This window comes from Rhinoderma darwinii, chromosome 4 (genome assembly GCF_050947455.1).
Source record: "Rhinoderma darwinii isolate aRhiDar2 chromosome 4, aRhiDar2.hap1, whole genome shotgun sequence".
In the NCBI taxonomy this organism is placed as follows: domain Eukaryota; kingdom Metazoa; phylum Chordata; class Amphibia; order Anura; family Rhinodermatidae; genus Rhinoderma; species Rhinoderma darwinii.
The window spans coordinates 25,315,478-25,335,293 of record NC_134690.1 but is presented as its reverse complement, the minus strand read 5'-3'; the positions used below and the strand labels follow the sequence as shown (position 1 = coordinate 25,335,293).

The window sequence follows — 19,816 nt, the reverse complement described above, 5'->3', positions numbered from 1 at the left end:
GGGAGCTCAGATGTTCCTCAAGTGGAGCTTAATTTGTTAGGTCACATGTCTGACAGCTGGAGATAAACTGATGTCTGTTTCCAAGGGCAACCAGCATCATTTTGAAAGTAGATTTAGACAGAATTAGAGAAAGCACCATGAAATTTGTACCAAAACAGTACAGATAAGACTATATTCACACAGGTGTCACGGAAACCATGACACTGTGCAGGACCCCTGACAGAGGCTCACATGGCGGTGTGAACATGCACGGTCCATCAATGTCCCAGAGCAATGTCCTGGAGGACCAATGGACACCGCTGCTCTGGGCTTAACCAGAGAGAGTGGCCTGTATTCATCACCTACCCATCATATCAAAGTTTTTTTTTCATTTCAGATCACTTTGTGGCATTTGTCTGGTGCCAAGTACAGTGGTAAGACTCACTTCCTATTATTCTATGAGCTCATGACCAAAACCTTATTTGCCCAAATATGATCCTGTCCTCCGGTTCAAACTTTCCGTTGACTTTGGCTAAGGACCAAGCTATACGATTATGCTTGTGGCCCATTGCCACCGGCAAACAGTATCTCTGGTTCCTACCTGTTTGTCCAAGAAACTAACGCCTCCCACCAAAGTCCTGGGACCAGTAGCGTACCAAGATCCAAGCCAAAGTTGTGGATAAGGGGGACCTACAGGTAAAATGCATGATCTGGTTAGGTTCTTTCTTTGTATATTATTGAGTAGTGTTGACAACATATCTTCTACCATTTGTGTCTACAACTCCTTTACAGACTCGTGTCTCTATAGTAACAGACTACAAACAATACCTTTGTAGTCTGATCCTGCAGTCATAGTCTCTTGCATCTGCCTTCTACTTCTTGATAATGTATGTTTGGTAGGTTAGTAAGAAGTAGAGGACAGAGGGAAGGGTCTGTGACTGCAAGATCAGATTGCACAGGCTTTGTTTGTAGAGCGCAATTACTGAGACACATAGGTCTGCATTGGAGCTGTATACACAAAACAGTAGAAGATTTATAATAAATAATATTTTCAAAACTGCTTCATTTTTCAGTTTAGGACCAAACCAAATATATTGCTTGAAAAGAGGATTATAACTTTCAAATATGTGAAATTTCAGCAGCCCACAGCCATAACTCGAGGCAGAGGCATCACTTGAAGCTTGTGGGCCCCTTTGGGCCCCCTCTTGCACCAGGGTCTGGGTGTAACTGCTGCCTCTGCACCCTTTTATAGATACAACACTGGCTAGAGAGGGCTAATTGAAGACAGAAGATCCCTGTCAACCCTCTTTTGGAGAAAAAAATAGTTTTTAGTGTAGTTAGCCTTGATACAATGTCACAATATTGTGAAGAATTCTGGTTTTCAGGATCTCTTACTCCAGTTTCTAACTTACAACACATTGATATGTACAGTATGCCGCTTAGTGTTCTAATGTGGGAAATCCATTTATTATTATATGGATATAATATCCTCCATTCACATATTGTGCAGGATACGCCATTGTATTTGACACATACAAATATCACTGAGAACTGCTGACACATATACTCACGGCTTCCTAGGGGTTAAAGTTGGGGTGGAGCTGCTGGTGTTGTGCTGCCATACACTGGTATAAAAGTCCTGGAAGTGCAAAGGACAGAAGAGAGAAGACTAGATCCGTGTGTTGTGCCCCCTGTACAGTCCCCTCCAGGACTCCAGGTAAGAAAACACATCCTTAAACTTTTCATCAACACTTTTCTTGGTTTCTTTACTCTGTGATATATTCTATATGTCAATATAATACTGGCAATATATTTAAGTAACCTGCATATGCAGCTTCCTACATGATTTCTTAAGATGTGGAGTTCAAGCCTTTATAATAATAATCATAAGTTCTATCTATCTATCTATCTATCTATCTATCTATCTATCTATCTATCTATCTATCTATCTATCTATCTATCTATCTATCTATCTATCTATCTATCTATCTATCTATCTATCTATCTATCTATCGCTCTATCTATCTATCTATCTATCTATCTATCTATCTATCTATCTATCTATCTATCTATCTATCTATCTATCTATCTATCTATCTATCTATCTATCTATCTATCTATCTATCTATCTATCTATCCCATATCTATCTATCTATCCCATATCTATCTATCTATCTATCTATCTATCTATCTATCTATCTATCTATCTATCTATCTATCTATCTATCTATCTATCTATCTATCTATCTATCTATCTATCTATCTATCTATCTATCTATCTATCTATCACTCTATCTATCACATTTACTTTTATTTACTTATAGCTTTAATGTTCATTTACCGACAGTTATGAAGATATTTTGTGACCCCCATATCAATATTTTTAAACCTAAAATTGTCTCATCTCTATATTTTACAGAACTAATATTTGCCATGGACCTGGTCACAATTCTTCTCTCCGTTGTTGTCTTCTTATTTTTGGCCAATGCTTTTAGGAACCAAAAACAAGGAAATTACAAAAATGTCCCACCTGGACCAAAACCTTTACCGATAATTGGAAATATTCACATATTGGACATAGGAAAACCCTATAAAACCTTTATGCAGGTAATACTAAATGACCATATTGTTCACACGGTATAATGTAGAAAGCAAATAGAAAAGCCAATGAATGACATATGCCAAGGAGAAATTTGGTAAGAGGTTGAACCAATGTAGTTAGGGCTGGTATTCCAATTTTTCAACAACAGGTTCCCTATTTATATATGAAAAAATATGCCTGGTCAGGGTTTAGCGCATCAAGGCCATTTTTTAAAACTGAAATAATTGTAATAATAATTACAGTATTTTAAATATACAATATATTAGTATAAAAATATTTATTTTTTGTTCATATCAATAATATCCTATACATTTTCCAAACTTGTGTGAACAGTAGACAAATTGGCCCACAGGGGATGTAGACTGGCACTTGGTAGATCAAAGATGAAAGACTTAGGAAATGTCTTGTATGTAATGAAGTCTCTGTAAAAATATATATTATATAAGAAAGTTCTGGTCTAAAGTATGTGTTGTGGCTCCCTTCTTTTGAATTACTTAGTGCTCTGCAGCTATTGAATGAAGCTGCATCTCACAGACTACCTGCTCTACAGCTATTGACTGAAGCTGCATTTCACAGACTTCCTGCTCTATCCTCTCCCTGCATGTATTCTGCACATAATACAGGTAAAACTGACAGCTCTCTTCTCTCTTCCGCCGATTTCTAGGCCAAATGCATGAGGAAGCAATAAAAATGGAGCAGAGAGCTCTCTGTATTACCAGTATTTTGTGCAGAGTACATGTAGAGGACAGGCAGAGAAGGAAGTCTGTAAGGTGCAGTTTCAGACAATGTTTGCAGAGCAGGAAGTGATGTCAGATAATTGGTCGTCATATTGTCAGCTTCTTCTGTACAGCCAAGCAACATGCAGCAGTTTTGTTATTGCCTGTGGTGTTCAGGACCTATAGTCTACAGAGCAGCTCGGAATCTTCCATTTATGTGACCGGAATTAAACAATTAATGGAACTGGTATGTTAAATAAACCACATATGTCTATTTTACTGATTAGGAAGATGCGCCTGGAGTTTAACTTTAATGAGATGAACAGGGTCAACTTTTTACGTTAAATGATACCCTGTGGGGAACCTCCTGTTGGTGCCCCCCATATGGTGTATTGTCATACAGTGTGCAAATATCCATACTATAAGTTTCCTAATAATAGGTGCCATAAGGTATGGTGACCAAATAACAGTCCCTTAATTGCCAGTAATTAAATACTATACAGTGCTCAAATAATACCCACATACAGTGACCAAATCACTGCTCCATACATACTGTAATCTAATAGCAGTGCTATACAGTGTCTAAAAAATATGGCTATTCAGTTAATATAAAGGTTCGTGGTTCTAAGTCTTAGGTGCTAGGGCGGCTGATGCACCCTCTGCAACCGCACAGGTTGCACTCCTCCAGCCTTGGATATAAAGCCTGGACAATAAGAAACAGGACTGTAAATATATTCCTATCGTTCTCAGAGATACTCAGAGAAAGAACTCAACCAAATTGCACAAGTCACCAATAGGACCACTTTAACCGTGTATCTTCTTTGAGCCATAAGGCTGTATTCGTTGAAGGATTTTGGTGCAAGATGGTACTCTAGTGATTGATCCTGTGGATAAATAGGTAGGAAACAAGTCAAAGTAACACTCACATGAGCAAATGGCTCCCTTTCACAATGAAACAAAGACATGTTTGTCAACCAGAATCGAAGGCCAGACTTGTAGTCGGGGAAGCGGGGGTTAGCAATGGTAAGACTGAAGGAGAAGGCAGAATTTCCTCAAAAAAACAATTAATATGTTCAACAAGACTTAAATCCAACTATGGTGGACATTATATCTGAAGCTCCAAGCACTGCAAGGAGGTTGGCCAGGGTTGTTAGCAGTGTCTGCTAAATTTGCATTATACGCAGGGCATGCATTTGGAGTTTGCGACGTATGCGTTGGATAGGGCATGCCGGCTAAAGGGGGCGCCACAGATAACCTAACACATGAGGCTTGTGACCATTAATCTTAATATTAACTGTATGTAGACTTTCCTTAGCACTGTATGGAACTGTTATTTGGCACTATATGTTGGTATTATTTGGGCACTATATGGTAATATTTACTTAACCATAGGAACATTACCCGAAATTCTCATTTAATATTCAGTTTCTTCTAATATAGTTTTGAAATGACAGTTTAACTTAAAACCATTTCATTATAACAGTGTCTAATCTTCACATTATGTGGGTGTATCGTTTTCTATGCCCATCACTTACTGGTCATTTTTGATAAATAAAGATACCTTATCTCAGGAATGAAGCTTTATGGAATTTCAAGATTAGATTACATTTTGCATTGATGGTAATGTCTTTCTTTGGATGAATATAGCCTATAAGTTATAACCATGGTGGCCACAGTGTGGCTCTTGGGCCTCTCTCACGCATCTGGTGCCTCCAAGCCTTCATGGCAATCCGGTGCTCAGTTCAAGTTCCATATTTCTGTCAGTTTTCTGGAGTGCTGCACATATGTCCTGATCGAAGTTATCAGTCATATATGGCTTATGCCCAACATCTTTCTGCAGTGCCGATTCCCATTCTGTAGAGATTGACAAAAGAAGAGACCGCTACATCTCAGTGGTTGCCATTTGGCTGACTGTGGAGGAGTAATATCTGGTGTGGTTAGGTTCAACCTTACATCTAAAAAAATGTAATGAGCAGACACTTGTATATTTCCATGGTTGAGGCATCTAAATGGCATCTAGCCAATATTATGGTTCCCCAAATGGCCATTATCCGGCCACGCCTGGTCTATAATAACTATTGTTCTTGTAGAAATACGGTAGGTTTAACTTGATAGAACTTGGACAAAAACGTTTTAGATATTTTTTTAGTGGTATATTGCAACTTTGTCTACAGACACATTTCAAAATGTGTAAAATTCATTATATAATTATTTTTGTGTCCACAGTTGTCTAAAAAGTACGGCACAGTCTTCAGCTTCCAGATAGGAATGTCAAAATCAATTATCCTATGTGGTTATGAGACCATTAAAGAGGCTCTAATCAACCATGGAGAATTATTTTCGGAAAGACCAGTAATACCATTGTTTTCCGATGCAATAAGAGACCATGGTAAATATATGTATAGATTACGATACTTTCCTTTTTTTGTTATTAAATTGGTTCCCCTGTTAGACCAATCACGTCTGAGCATTACACAGAGAGGCAATTGATTCCAATAGGCACTGTGTAATGCTTCTCGTCCCCTGAGGGGGTGCTGCAGAGAAATGAAACTTTTGCTGACATGTCCCCACACAGACAACAACCAATCAATGGTGGGTCCCAGCACAGGAAAAGAGCTTCATATGAGTGGCTGCGGATTGGCCACTAACTTTCTGGATCCTCACCTACTATGTGTCATTTATAATACTGGTGTCATCTTATGTTGCAGAGGTGCTTTTGGGACTCCTAGACTTAACAATTGGATGTAATTTGGGACATTAATATGATTAGGAAAAACATGTGATTAAAAAAAGCGTTATAAGAAAATATAATATATTTTGTTTTGGGCTTTCTTCTTCACAAATAAGTTTCATACACTTTCCTATCACTGCCCACTAATCTAAAAAATCTGATAGTCTAGGCCAGTTCAATAGAAAATGAGACCCTGGACAAAAAGCAGTTATTTATATTACCACCATATAGTCCCAAGATAACACTGCCATACACAGCCATACACAGCCTTGATGGTTACACCATATAGTGCCCACATAATACTGCCATATAGTTCTCACATAATACTGCCATATAGTTCCCATATATTACTGCTATATTGGTCTCAAATAATACTGAATTGTAGTTCCCATATAATACTGCCTTATAGTTCCCACATAATACTTTTATATAGTTCCCCAAATAATACTGCCTTATAGTTCCCATATAATACTGCCATATAGTTCCCACATAAAAGTGCCGTATAGATCCCACATAATACTGCCATATAGCTCCCCAAATAATACTGCCAAATATATCCCACATAATAATGCCACATTGTTCCAACATAGTACTGCCATATAGATCCCACATATAGTTCCCACATAATACTGTTATATGGTTCCCACATAATGCTTCCATATACAGATGTAGCCATCTTTATCTTGACTTTTAACGTATGAAATACACAGTGGCAAGATCTTTCATCTTGACTTTTTCAATGACTTTTCAATGGCTTTTGTTCTGCAGCAAGTTATCAGTAAAGATAAAGATGGCTACATCCATAGTTCCCACATATTACTGCCTTATGCTTCCCACATAATACTGACATATACTTCCCACATAATACTGCCTTATACTTCCCACATAACACTGACATAAACTTCCCACATAATACTGACATATACTTCCCACATCATACTGCCTTATACTTCCCACATAATACTAACATATACTTCCCACATAATACTGCCATATACTTCCCACATCATACTGCCTTATACTTCCCACATAATACAGACGTATACTTCCCACATAATACTGCCATATACTTCCCACATCATACTGCCTCAAACTTCAAGCATAATACTGACATATACTTCCCACATAATACTGCCTTAAAGTTCCCACATAATACTACCTTATACTTCCCACATCATACTGCCTCATACTTTAAGCATAATACTGACATATACTTGCCACATAATACTACCTTATACTTCCCAAAAAATACTGTCATATACTTCCCACATAATACTGACATATACTTCCCACATATTACTGCCATATAGATCCCACATATTACTGTCAAATACTTCCCACATATTACTGCCATATAGATCCCACATATTACTGTTATATACTTCCCACATAATACTGCCATATACTTCCCAGATAATGCTGCCATATACTTCCCACATAATACTGCCTTATACTTCACACATAATACAGACGTATACTTCCCACATAATACTGCCTTATACTTCCCACATAATACTGCCATATACTTCCCACGTAATACTGCCATATACTTCCCACATCATACTGCTTTAAAGTTTCAATATAATACTACCTTATACTTCCCACATAATACTGACATATACTTCCCACATAACACTAACATATACTTCCCACATAATACTGCCTTATACTTCCCACATAACACTAACATATACTTCCCACATAATACTAACATATACTTCCCACATAATACTGCCTTATACTTCCCACATAATACAGACATATACTTCCCACATAATACTGCCTTATACTTCCCACATAATACTGCCTTATACATCCCACATAATACTGCCTTATACTTCCCACATAATACAGACATATAGTTCCCACTTAATACTAACATTTACTTCCCACATAATACTACCTTATCCTCCCACATAATACAGACATATAGTTCCCACATAATACTAACATATACTTCCCACATAATACTAACATATACTTCCCACATAATACTGCCTTATACTTCCCACATAATACTGCCTTATACTTCCCACATAATACAGCCTTATACTTCCCACATAATACTGCCTTCTACTTCACACATAATACTGCCTTATACTTCCCACATAATACTGCCTTATACTTCCCACATAATACAGACATATAGTTCCCACTTAATACTAACATATACTTCCCACATAATACTGCCTTATACTTCCCACATAATACAGACATATAGTTCCCACTTAATACTAACATATACTTCCCACATAATACTGACATATACTTCCCACATAATATTGCCTTATACTTCCCACATAATACTGCCTTATACTTCCCACATAATACTGCCATATACTTCCCACATCATACTGCCTTATACTTCCCACATAATACAGACGTATACTTCCCACATATTACTGCCTTATACTTCCCACATAATACTGCCATATAATTCCCACATAATACAGACATATACTTCCAACATAATACTGCCTTACACTTCACACATAATACTGACATATACTTCCCACATAATACTGACATATACTTCGCACATAATACTAACATATACTTCCCACATAATACTAACATATACTTCGCACATAATACAGCCTTATACTTCCCACATAATACAGACATATACTTCCCACATAATACTAACATATACTTCCCACATAATATTGCCTTACACTTCCCACATAATACTGCCATATACTTCCCACATCATACAGCTTAAAATACTGCCCACATAATACAGACGTATACTTCCCACATAATAGTGCCTTATACTTCCCACATAATACTGCCATATACTTCCCACATAATACAGACATATACTTCCCACATAATACTAACATATACTTGCCACATAATACTAACATATACTTCCCACATAATATAGACATATACTTTCCACATAATACTAACATATACTTCCCACAAAATACTGCCTTATACTTCCCACATAATACAGACATATACTTCCCACATAATACTGCCTTATACTTCCCACATAATACTGCCTTATACTTCACAAATAATACTGCCTTATACTTCCCACATAATACTAACATATACTTCCCACAAAATGCTAACATATACTTCCCACATAATATTGCCTTATACTTCCCACATAATACTAACATATACTTCCCACATAATATTGCCTTACACTTCCCACATAATACTGCCTTATACTTCCCACATAATACTGACCTATACTTCCCAAATAATACTGCCTTATACTTTCCTCATAATACTGCCTTATACTTCCCACATAATACTGACATATACTTCCCACATAATACTGCCTCATACTTTCCACATAATACAGACATATACTTCTCACATAATACTGCCTTATACTTCCCACATAACACAGACATATACTTCCTACATAATACTAACATATACTTCCCACAAAATACTGCCTTATACTTCCCACATAATACAGACATATACTTCCCACATAATACTGCCTTATACTTCCCACATAATACTGCCTTATACTTCCCACATAATACTGACATATACTTCCCACATAATACTGACATATACTTCCCACATAATACTAACATATACTTCCCACATAATACTGCCTTATACTTCCCACATAATACAGACATATACTTTCCACATAATACTGCCTTATACTTCCCACATAATACTGCCTTATACTTCACAAATAATAGTGCCTTATACTTCCCACATAATACTAACATATACTTCCCACAAAATGCTAACATATACTTCCCACATAATATTGCCTTATACTTCCCACATAATACTAACATATACTTCCCACATAATATTGCCTTACACTTCCCACATAATACTGCCTTATACTTCCCACATAATACTGACATATACTTCCAAAATAATACTGCCTTATACTTCCCACATAATACTGCCTTATATTTCCCACATAATACTGACATATACTTCCCACATAATACTGCCTCATACTTTCCACATAATACAGACATATACTTCCCACATAATACTAACATATACTTCCCACATAATACTGCCTTATACTTCCCACATAATACAGACATATACTTTCCACATAATACTGCCTTACACTTCCCACATAATACTGCCTTATACTTCACAAATAATAGTGCCTTATACTTCCCACATAATACTAACATATACTTCCCACAAAATGCTAACATATACTTCCCACATAATATTGCCTTATACTTCCCACATAATACTAACATATACTTCCCACATAATACTAACATATACTTCCCACATAATATTGCCTTACACTTCCCACATAATACTGCCTTATACTTCCCACATAATACTGCCTTATACTTCCCACATAATACTGACATATACTTCCCAAATAATACTGCCTTATACTTCCCACATAATACTGCCTTATATTTCCCACATAATACTGACATATACTTCCCACATAATACTGCCTCATACTTTCCACATAATACAGACATATACTTCCCACATAATACTGCCTTATACTTCCCACATAACACAGACGTATACTTCCCACATATTACTGCCTTATACTTCCCACATAATACTGCCTTATACTTCCCACATAATACTTCTATATACTTCCCACATAATACAGACATATACTTCCCACATAATACTGCCTTACACTTCCCACATAATACTGACATATACTTCCCACGTAATACTGCCATATACTTCCCACATAATACAGACATATACTTCCCACATAATACTGCCTTATACTTCCCACATAACACAGACATATACTTCCTACATAATACTAACATATACTTCCCACATAATACTAACATATACTTCCCACATAATCCTGCCTTATACTTCCCACATAATACAGACATATACTTCCCACATAATACTGCCTTACACTTCCCACATAATACTGACATATACTTCCCAAATAATACTAACATATACTTCCCACATAATACTTCCTTTTACTTCCCACATAATACTGCCTTATATTTCCTACATAATACAGACATATACTTCCCACATAATACTAACATATACTTCCCACATAATACTGCCTTATATTTCCTACATAATACAGACATATACTTCCCACATAAAACTGCCTTATACTTCCCACATAATACTGCCTTATACTTCCCACATAATACTGCCTTATACTTCCCACATAATACAGACATATACTTCCCACATAATACTGCCTTATACTTCCCACATAATACTAACATATACTTCCCACATAATACTAACATATACTTCCCACATAATACTTCCTTATACTTCCCACATAATACAGACATATACTTGCCACATAATACTGCCTTATACTTCCCACATAATACTGCCTTATACTTCCCACATAATACTGCCTTATACTTCCACATAATACAGACATATAGTTCCCACATAATACTAACATATACTTCCCACATAATACTGCCTTATACTTCCCACATAATACAGACATAGACTTCCCACATAATACTGCCTTATACTTCCCACATAATACTGCCTTATACTTCCCACATAATATTGCCTTATACATCACACATAATACTAACATATACTTCCCACATAATACTAACATATACTTCCCACATAATATTGCCTTACACTTCCCACATAATACTGACCTATACTTCACACATAATACTTCCTTATACTTCCCACATATTACTGCCTTATACTTCCCACAAAAGAGTGCCTTATACTTCCCACATAATACTGCCATATACTTCCCACATAATACAGACATATACTTCCCACATAATACTAACATATACTTCCCACAAAATACTGCCTTATACTTCCTACATAATACAGACATATACTTCCCACATAATACTGCCTTACACTTCCCACATAATACTGACATATACTTCCCACATAATACTGACATATACTTCCCACATAATACTAACATATACTTCCCACATAATACTGCCTAATACTTCCCACATAATACTGCCTTACACTTCCCACATAATACTGCCTTATACTTCCCACATAATACAGCCTCATACTTTCCACATAATACTGCCTTACACTTCCCACATAATACTGCCTAATACTTCCCACATAATACTGCCTCATACTTTCCACATAATACAGACATATACTTCCTACATAATACTGCCTTATACTTCCCACATAATACTGCCATATACTTCCCACATAATACTGCCATATACTTCCCACATCATACTGCCTTATACTTCCCACATGTTACTGCCTTATACTTCCCACATAATACTGCCTTATACTTCCCACATAATATTGCCTTACACTTCCCACATAATACTGCCTTATACTTCCCACGTAATACTGCCTCATACTTCCCAAATAATACTGCCTCATACTTTCCACATAATACAGACATATACTTCCCACATAATACTGCCTTATACTTCCCACATAATACTTTCATATACTTCCCACATAATACTGCCATATACTTCCCACATCATACTGCCTTATACTGCCCACATAATAGAGACGTATACTTCCCACATATTACTGCCTTATATTTCACAAATAATAGTGCCTTATACTTCCCACATAATACTGCCATATACTTCCCACATAAAACTGACATATACTTCCCACATAATAATAACATATACTTCCTACAAAATACTGCCTTATACTTCCCACATAATACAGACATATACTACCCACATAATACTGCCTTATACTTCCCACATAATACTGCCTTATACTTCCCACATAATACTGACATATTCTTCCCACATAATACTGACATATACTTCCCACATAATACTAACATATACTTCCCACATAATACTGCCTTATACTTCCCACATAATACAGACTTATACTTCCCACATAATACTGCCTTATACTTCCCACATAATACTGACATATTCTTCCCACATAATACTGACATATACTTCCCACATAATACTAACATATACTTCCCACATAATACTGCCTTATACTTCCCACATAATACAGACTTATACTTCCCACATAATACTGCCTTATACTTCCCACATAATACTGCCTTATACTTCCCACATAATACTGCCTTATACTTCCCACATAATACTGACATATTCTTCCCACATAATACTGACATATACTTCCCACATAATACTAACATATTCTTCCCACATAATACTGACATATACTTCCCACATAATACTAACATATACTTCCCACATAATACTGCCTTATACTTCCCACATAATACAGACTTATACTTCCCACATAATACTGCCTTATACTTCCCACATAATACTGCCTTATACTTCCCACATAATACTGCCTTATACTTCCCACTTAATACTGACATATTCTTCCCACATAATACTGACATATACTTCCCACATAATACTAACATATACTTCCCACATAATACTGCCTTATACTTCCCACATAATACAGACTTATACTTTCCACATAATACTGCCTTATACTTCCCACATAATACTGCCTTATACTTCACAAATAATAGTGCCTTATTCTTCCCACATAATACTAACATATACTTCCCACAAAATGCTAACATATACTTCCCACATAATATTGCCTTATACTTCCCACATAATACTAACATATACTTCCCACATAATATTGCCTTACACTTCCCACATAATACTGCCTTATACTTCCCACATAATACTGCCTTATACTTCCCACATAATACTGACATATACTGTCCAAATAATACTGCCTTATACTTCCCACATAATACTGACATATACTTCCCACATAATACTGCCTCATACTTTCCACATAATACAGACATATACTTCCCACATAATACTGCCTTATACTTCCCACATAATACTGACATATACTTCCCACATAATACTGCCTCATACTTTCCACATAATACAGACATATACTTCCCACATAATACTGTCTTATACTTCCCACATAACACAGACATATACTTCCCACATATTACTGCCTTATACTTCCCACATAATACTGCCTTATACTTCCCACATAATACTGCCTTATACTTGCCACATAATACTGCCATATACTTCCCACATAATACAGACATATACTTCCCACATAATACTGCCTTACACTTCCCACATAATACTGACATATACTTCCCACATAATACTGACATATACTTCCCACATAATACTGCCTTATACTTCCCACATAATACTGCCTTATACTTCCCACATAATACAGATATATACTTCCCACATAATACTGCCTTATACTTCCCACATAATACAGACATATACTTCCCACATAATACTGCCTTATACTTCCCACATAATACTGCCTTATACTTCCCACATAATACTGACATATACTTCCTACATAATACTGACATATACTTCCCACATAATACTAACATATACTTCCCACATAATACTGCCTTATACTTCCCACATAATAGTGACATATACTTCCCACATAATACTTCCTTATACTTGCCACATATTACTGCCTTATACTTCCCACATAATACTGCCATATACTTCCCACATAATACAGACATATACTTCCCACATAATACTAACATATACTTCCCACAAAATACTGCCTTATACTTCCCACATAATACAGACATATACTTCCCACATAATACTGCCTTATACTTCCCACATAAATATGTCTTATACTTCCAACATAATACTGACTTATACTTCCCACATAATATTGCCTTACACTTCCCACATAATACTGCCTTATACTTCCCACGTAATACTGCCTCATACTTCCCAAATAATACTGCCTCATACTTTCCACATAATACAGACATATACTTCCCACATAATACTGCCTTATACTTCCCACATAATACTTTCATATACTTCCCACATAATACTGCCATATACTTCCCACATCATACTGCCTTATACTGCCCACATAATAGAGACGTATACTTCCCACATATTACTGCCTTATATTTCACAAATAATAGTGCCTTATACTTCCCACATAATACTGCCATATACTTCCCACATAAAACTGACATATACTTTCCACCTAATAATAACATATACTTCCTACAAAATACTGCCTTATACTTCCCACATAATACAGACATATTCTACCCACATAATACTGCCTTATACTTCCCACATAATACTGCCTTATACTTCCCACATAATACTGACATATTCTTCCCACATAATACTGACATATACTTCCCACATAATACTAACATATACTTCCCACATAATACTGCCTTATACTTCCCACATAATACAGACTTATACTTCCCACATAATACTGCCTTATACTTCCCACATAATACTGCCTTATACTTCCCACATAATACTGCCTTATACTTCCCACATAATACTGACATATTCTTCCCACATAATACTGACATATACTTCCCACATAATACTAACATATACTTCCCACATAATACTGCCTTATACTTCCCACATAATACAGACTTATACTTTCCACATAATACTGCCTTATACTTCCCACATAATACTGCCTTATACTTCACAAATAATAGTGCCTTATTCTTCACACATAATACTAACATATACTTCCCACAAAATGCTAACATATACTTCCCACATAATATTGCCTTATACTTCCCAAATAATACTAACATATACTTCCCACATAATATTGCCTTACACTTCCCACATAATACTGCCTTATACTTCCCACATAATACTGCCTTATACTTCCCACATAATACTGCCATATACTTCCCACATCATACTGCCTTATACTTCCCACATGTTACTGCCTTATACTTCCCACATAATACTGCCTTATACTTCCCACATAATATTGCCTTACACTTCCCACATAATACTGCCTTATACTTCCCACGTAATACTGCCTCATACTTCCCAAATAATACTGCCTCATACTTTCCACATAATACAGACATATACTTCCCACATAATACTGCCTTATACTTCCCACATAATACTTTCATATACTTCCCACATAATACTGCCATATACTTCCCACATCATACTGCCTTATACTGCCCACATAATAGAGACGTATACTTCCCACATATTACTGCCTTATATTTCACAAATAATAGTGCCTTATACTTCCCACATAATACTGCCATATACTTCCCACATAAAACTGACATATACTTCCCACATAATAATAACATATACTTCCTACAAAATACTGCCTTATACTTCCCACATAATACAGACATATACTACCCACATAATACTGCCTTATACTTCCCACATAATACTGCCTTATACTTCCCACATAATACTGACATATTCTTCCCACATAATACTGACATATACTTCCCACATAATACTAACATATACTTCCCACATAATACTGCCTTATACTTCCCACATAATACAGACTTATACTTCCCACATAATACTGCCTTATACTTCCCACATAATACTGACATATTCTTCCCACATAATACTGACATATACTTCCCACATAATACTAACATATACTTCCCACATAATACTGCCTTATACTTCCCACATAATACAGACTTATACTTCCCACATAATACTGCCTTATACTTCCCACATAATACTGCCTTATACTTCCCACATAATACTGCCTTATACTTCCCACATAATACTGACATATTCTTCCCACATAATACTGACATATACTTCCCACATAATACTAACATATTCTTCCCACATAATACTGACATATACTTCCCACATAATACTAACATATACTTCCCACATAATACTGCCTTATACTTCCCACATAATACAGACTTATACTTCCCACATAATACTGCCTTATACTTCCCACATAATACTGCCTTATACTTCCCACATAATACTGCCTTATACTTCCCACTTAATACTGACATATTCTTCCCACATAATACTGACATATACTTCCCACATAATACTAACATATACTTCCCACATAATACTGCCTTATACTTCCCACATAATACAGACTTATACTTTCCACATAATACTGCCTTATACTTCCCACATAATACTGCCTTATACTTCACAAATAATAGTGCCTTATTCTTCCCACATAATACTAACATATACTTCCCACAAAATGCTAACATATACTTCCCACATAATATTGCCTTATACTTCCCACATAATACTAACATATACTTCCCACATAATATTGCCTTACACTTCCCACATAATACTGCCTTATACTTCCCACATAATACTGCCTTATACTTCCCACATAATACTGACATATACTGTCCAAATAATACTGCCTTATACTTCCCACATAATACTGACATATACTTCCCACATAATACTGCCTCATACTTTCCACATAATACAGACATATACTTCCCACATAATACTGCCTTATACTTCCCACATAATACTGACATATACTTCCCACATAATACTGCCTCATACTTTCCACATAATACAGACATATACTTCCCACATAATACTGTCTTATACTTCCCACATAACACAGACATATACTTCCCACATATTACTGCCTTATACTTCCCACATAATACTGCCTTATACTTCCCACATAATACTGCCTTATACTTGCCACATAATACTGCCATATACTTCCCACATAATACAGACATATACTTCCCACATAATACTGCCTTACACTTCCCACATAATACTGACATATACTTCCCACATAATACTGACATATACTTCCCACATAATACTGCCTTATACTTCCCACATAATACTGCCTTATACTTCCCACATAATACAGATATATACTTCCCACATAATACTGCCTTATACTTCCCACATAATACAGACATATACTTCCCACATAATACTGCCTTATACTTCCCACATAATACTGCCTTATACTTCCCACATAATACTGACATATACTTCCTACATAATACTGACATATACTTCCCACATAATACTAACATATACTTCCCACATAATACTGCCTTATACTTCCCACATAATAGTGACATATACTTCCCACATAATACTTCCTTATACTTGCCACATATTACTGCCTTATACTTCCCACATAATAGTGCCTTATACTTCCCACATAATACTGCCATATACTTCCCACATAATACAGACATATACTTCCCACATAATACTAACATATACTTCCCACAAAATACTGCCTTATACTTCCCACATAATACAGACATATACTTCCCACATAATACTGCCTTATACTTCCCACATAAATATGTCTTATACTTCCAACATAATACTGACTTATACTTCCCACATAATATTGCCTTACACTTCCCACATAATACTGCCTTATACTTCCCACGTAATACTGCCTCATACTTCCCAAATAATACTGCCTCATACTTTCCACATAATACAGACATATACTTCCCACATAATACTGCCTTATACTTCCCACATAATACTTTCATATACTTCCCACATAATACTGCCATATACTTCCCACATCATACTGCCTTATACTGCCCACATAATAGAGACGTATACTTCCCACATATTACTGCCTTATATTTCACAAATAATAGTGCCTTATACTTCCCACATAATACTGCCATATACTTCCCACATAAAACTGACATATACTTTCCACCTAATAATAACATATACTTCCTACAAAATACTGCCTTATACTTCCCACATAATACAGACATATTCTACCCACATAATACTGCCTTATACTTCCCACATAATACTGCCTTATACTTCCCACATAATACTGACATATTCTTCCCACATAATACTGACATATACTTCCCACATAATACTAACATATACTTCCCACATAATACTGCCTTATACTTCCCACATAATACAGACTTATACTTCCCACATAATACTGCCTTATACTTCCCACATAATACTGCCTTATACTTCCCACATAATACTGCCTTATACTTCCCACATAATACTGACATATTCTTCCCACATAATACTGACATATACTTCCCACATAATACTAACATATACTTCCCACATAATACTGCCTTATACTTTCCACATAATACAGACTTATACTTTCCACATAATACTGCCTTATACTTCCCACATAATACTGCCTTATACTTCACAAATAATAGTGCCTTATTCTTCACACATAATACTAACATATACTTCCCACAAAATGCTAACATATACTTCCCACATAATATTGCCTTATACTTCCCAAATAATACTAACATATACTTCCCACATAATATTGCCTTACACTTCCCACATAATACTGCCTTATACTTCCCACATAATACTGCCTTATACTTCCCACATAATACTGACATATACTGTCCAAATAATACTGCCTTATACTTCCCACATAATACTGACATATACTTCCCACATAATACTGCCTCATACTTTCCACATAATACAGACATATACTTCCCACATAATACTGCCTTATACTTCCCACATAATACTGACATATACTTCCCACATAATACTGCCTCATACTTTCCACATAATACAGACATATACTTCCCACATAATACTGTCTTATACTTCCCACATAACACAGACATATACTTCCCACATATTACTGCCTTATACTTCCCACATAATACTGCCTTATACTTCCCACATAATACTGCCTTATACTTGCCACATAATACTGCCATATACTTCCCACATAATACAGACATATACTTCCCACATAATACTGCCTTACACTTCCCACATAATACTGACATATACTTCCCACATAATACTGACACATACTTCCCACATAATACTGCCTTATACTTCCCACATAATACTAACATATACTTCCCACATAATACTAACATATACTTCCCACATAATACTGCCTTATACTTCCCACATAATACAGACATATACTTCCCACATAATACTGCCTTATACTTCCCACATAATACTGCCTTATACTTCCCACATAATACTGACATATACTTCCTACATAATACTGACATAT

At 35.8% G+C, this 19,816-nt stretch overlaps 1 protein-coding gene across 1 annotated transcript in view; it reads left to right on the top strand.

Annotated features, from left to right (window-relative positions):
• Positions 1–1,608: 1,608 nt before the first annotated feature.
• The window catches only part of LOC142759085 (cytochrome P450 2K4-like), a 97,696-nt gene continuing 79,488 nt past the window's right edge, over positions 1,609–19,816 (top strand). The window contains exons 1-3 of the mRNA XM_075860933.1: positions 1,609–1,696; positions 2,399–2,586; positions 5,524–5,686. Coding sequence (XP_075717048.1) covers positions 2,413–2,586; positions 5,524–5,686 — 337 coding nt within the window. The 5' untranslated portion in view covers positions 1,609–1,696; positions 2,399–2,412. The remainder of the gene's footprint in view (positions 1,697–2,398; positions 2,587–5,523; positions 5,687–19,816) is intronic.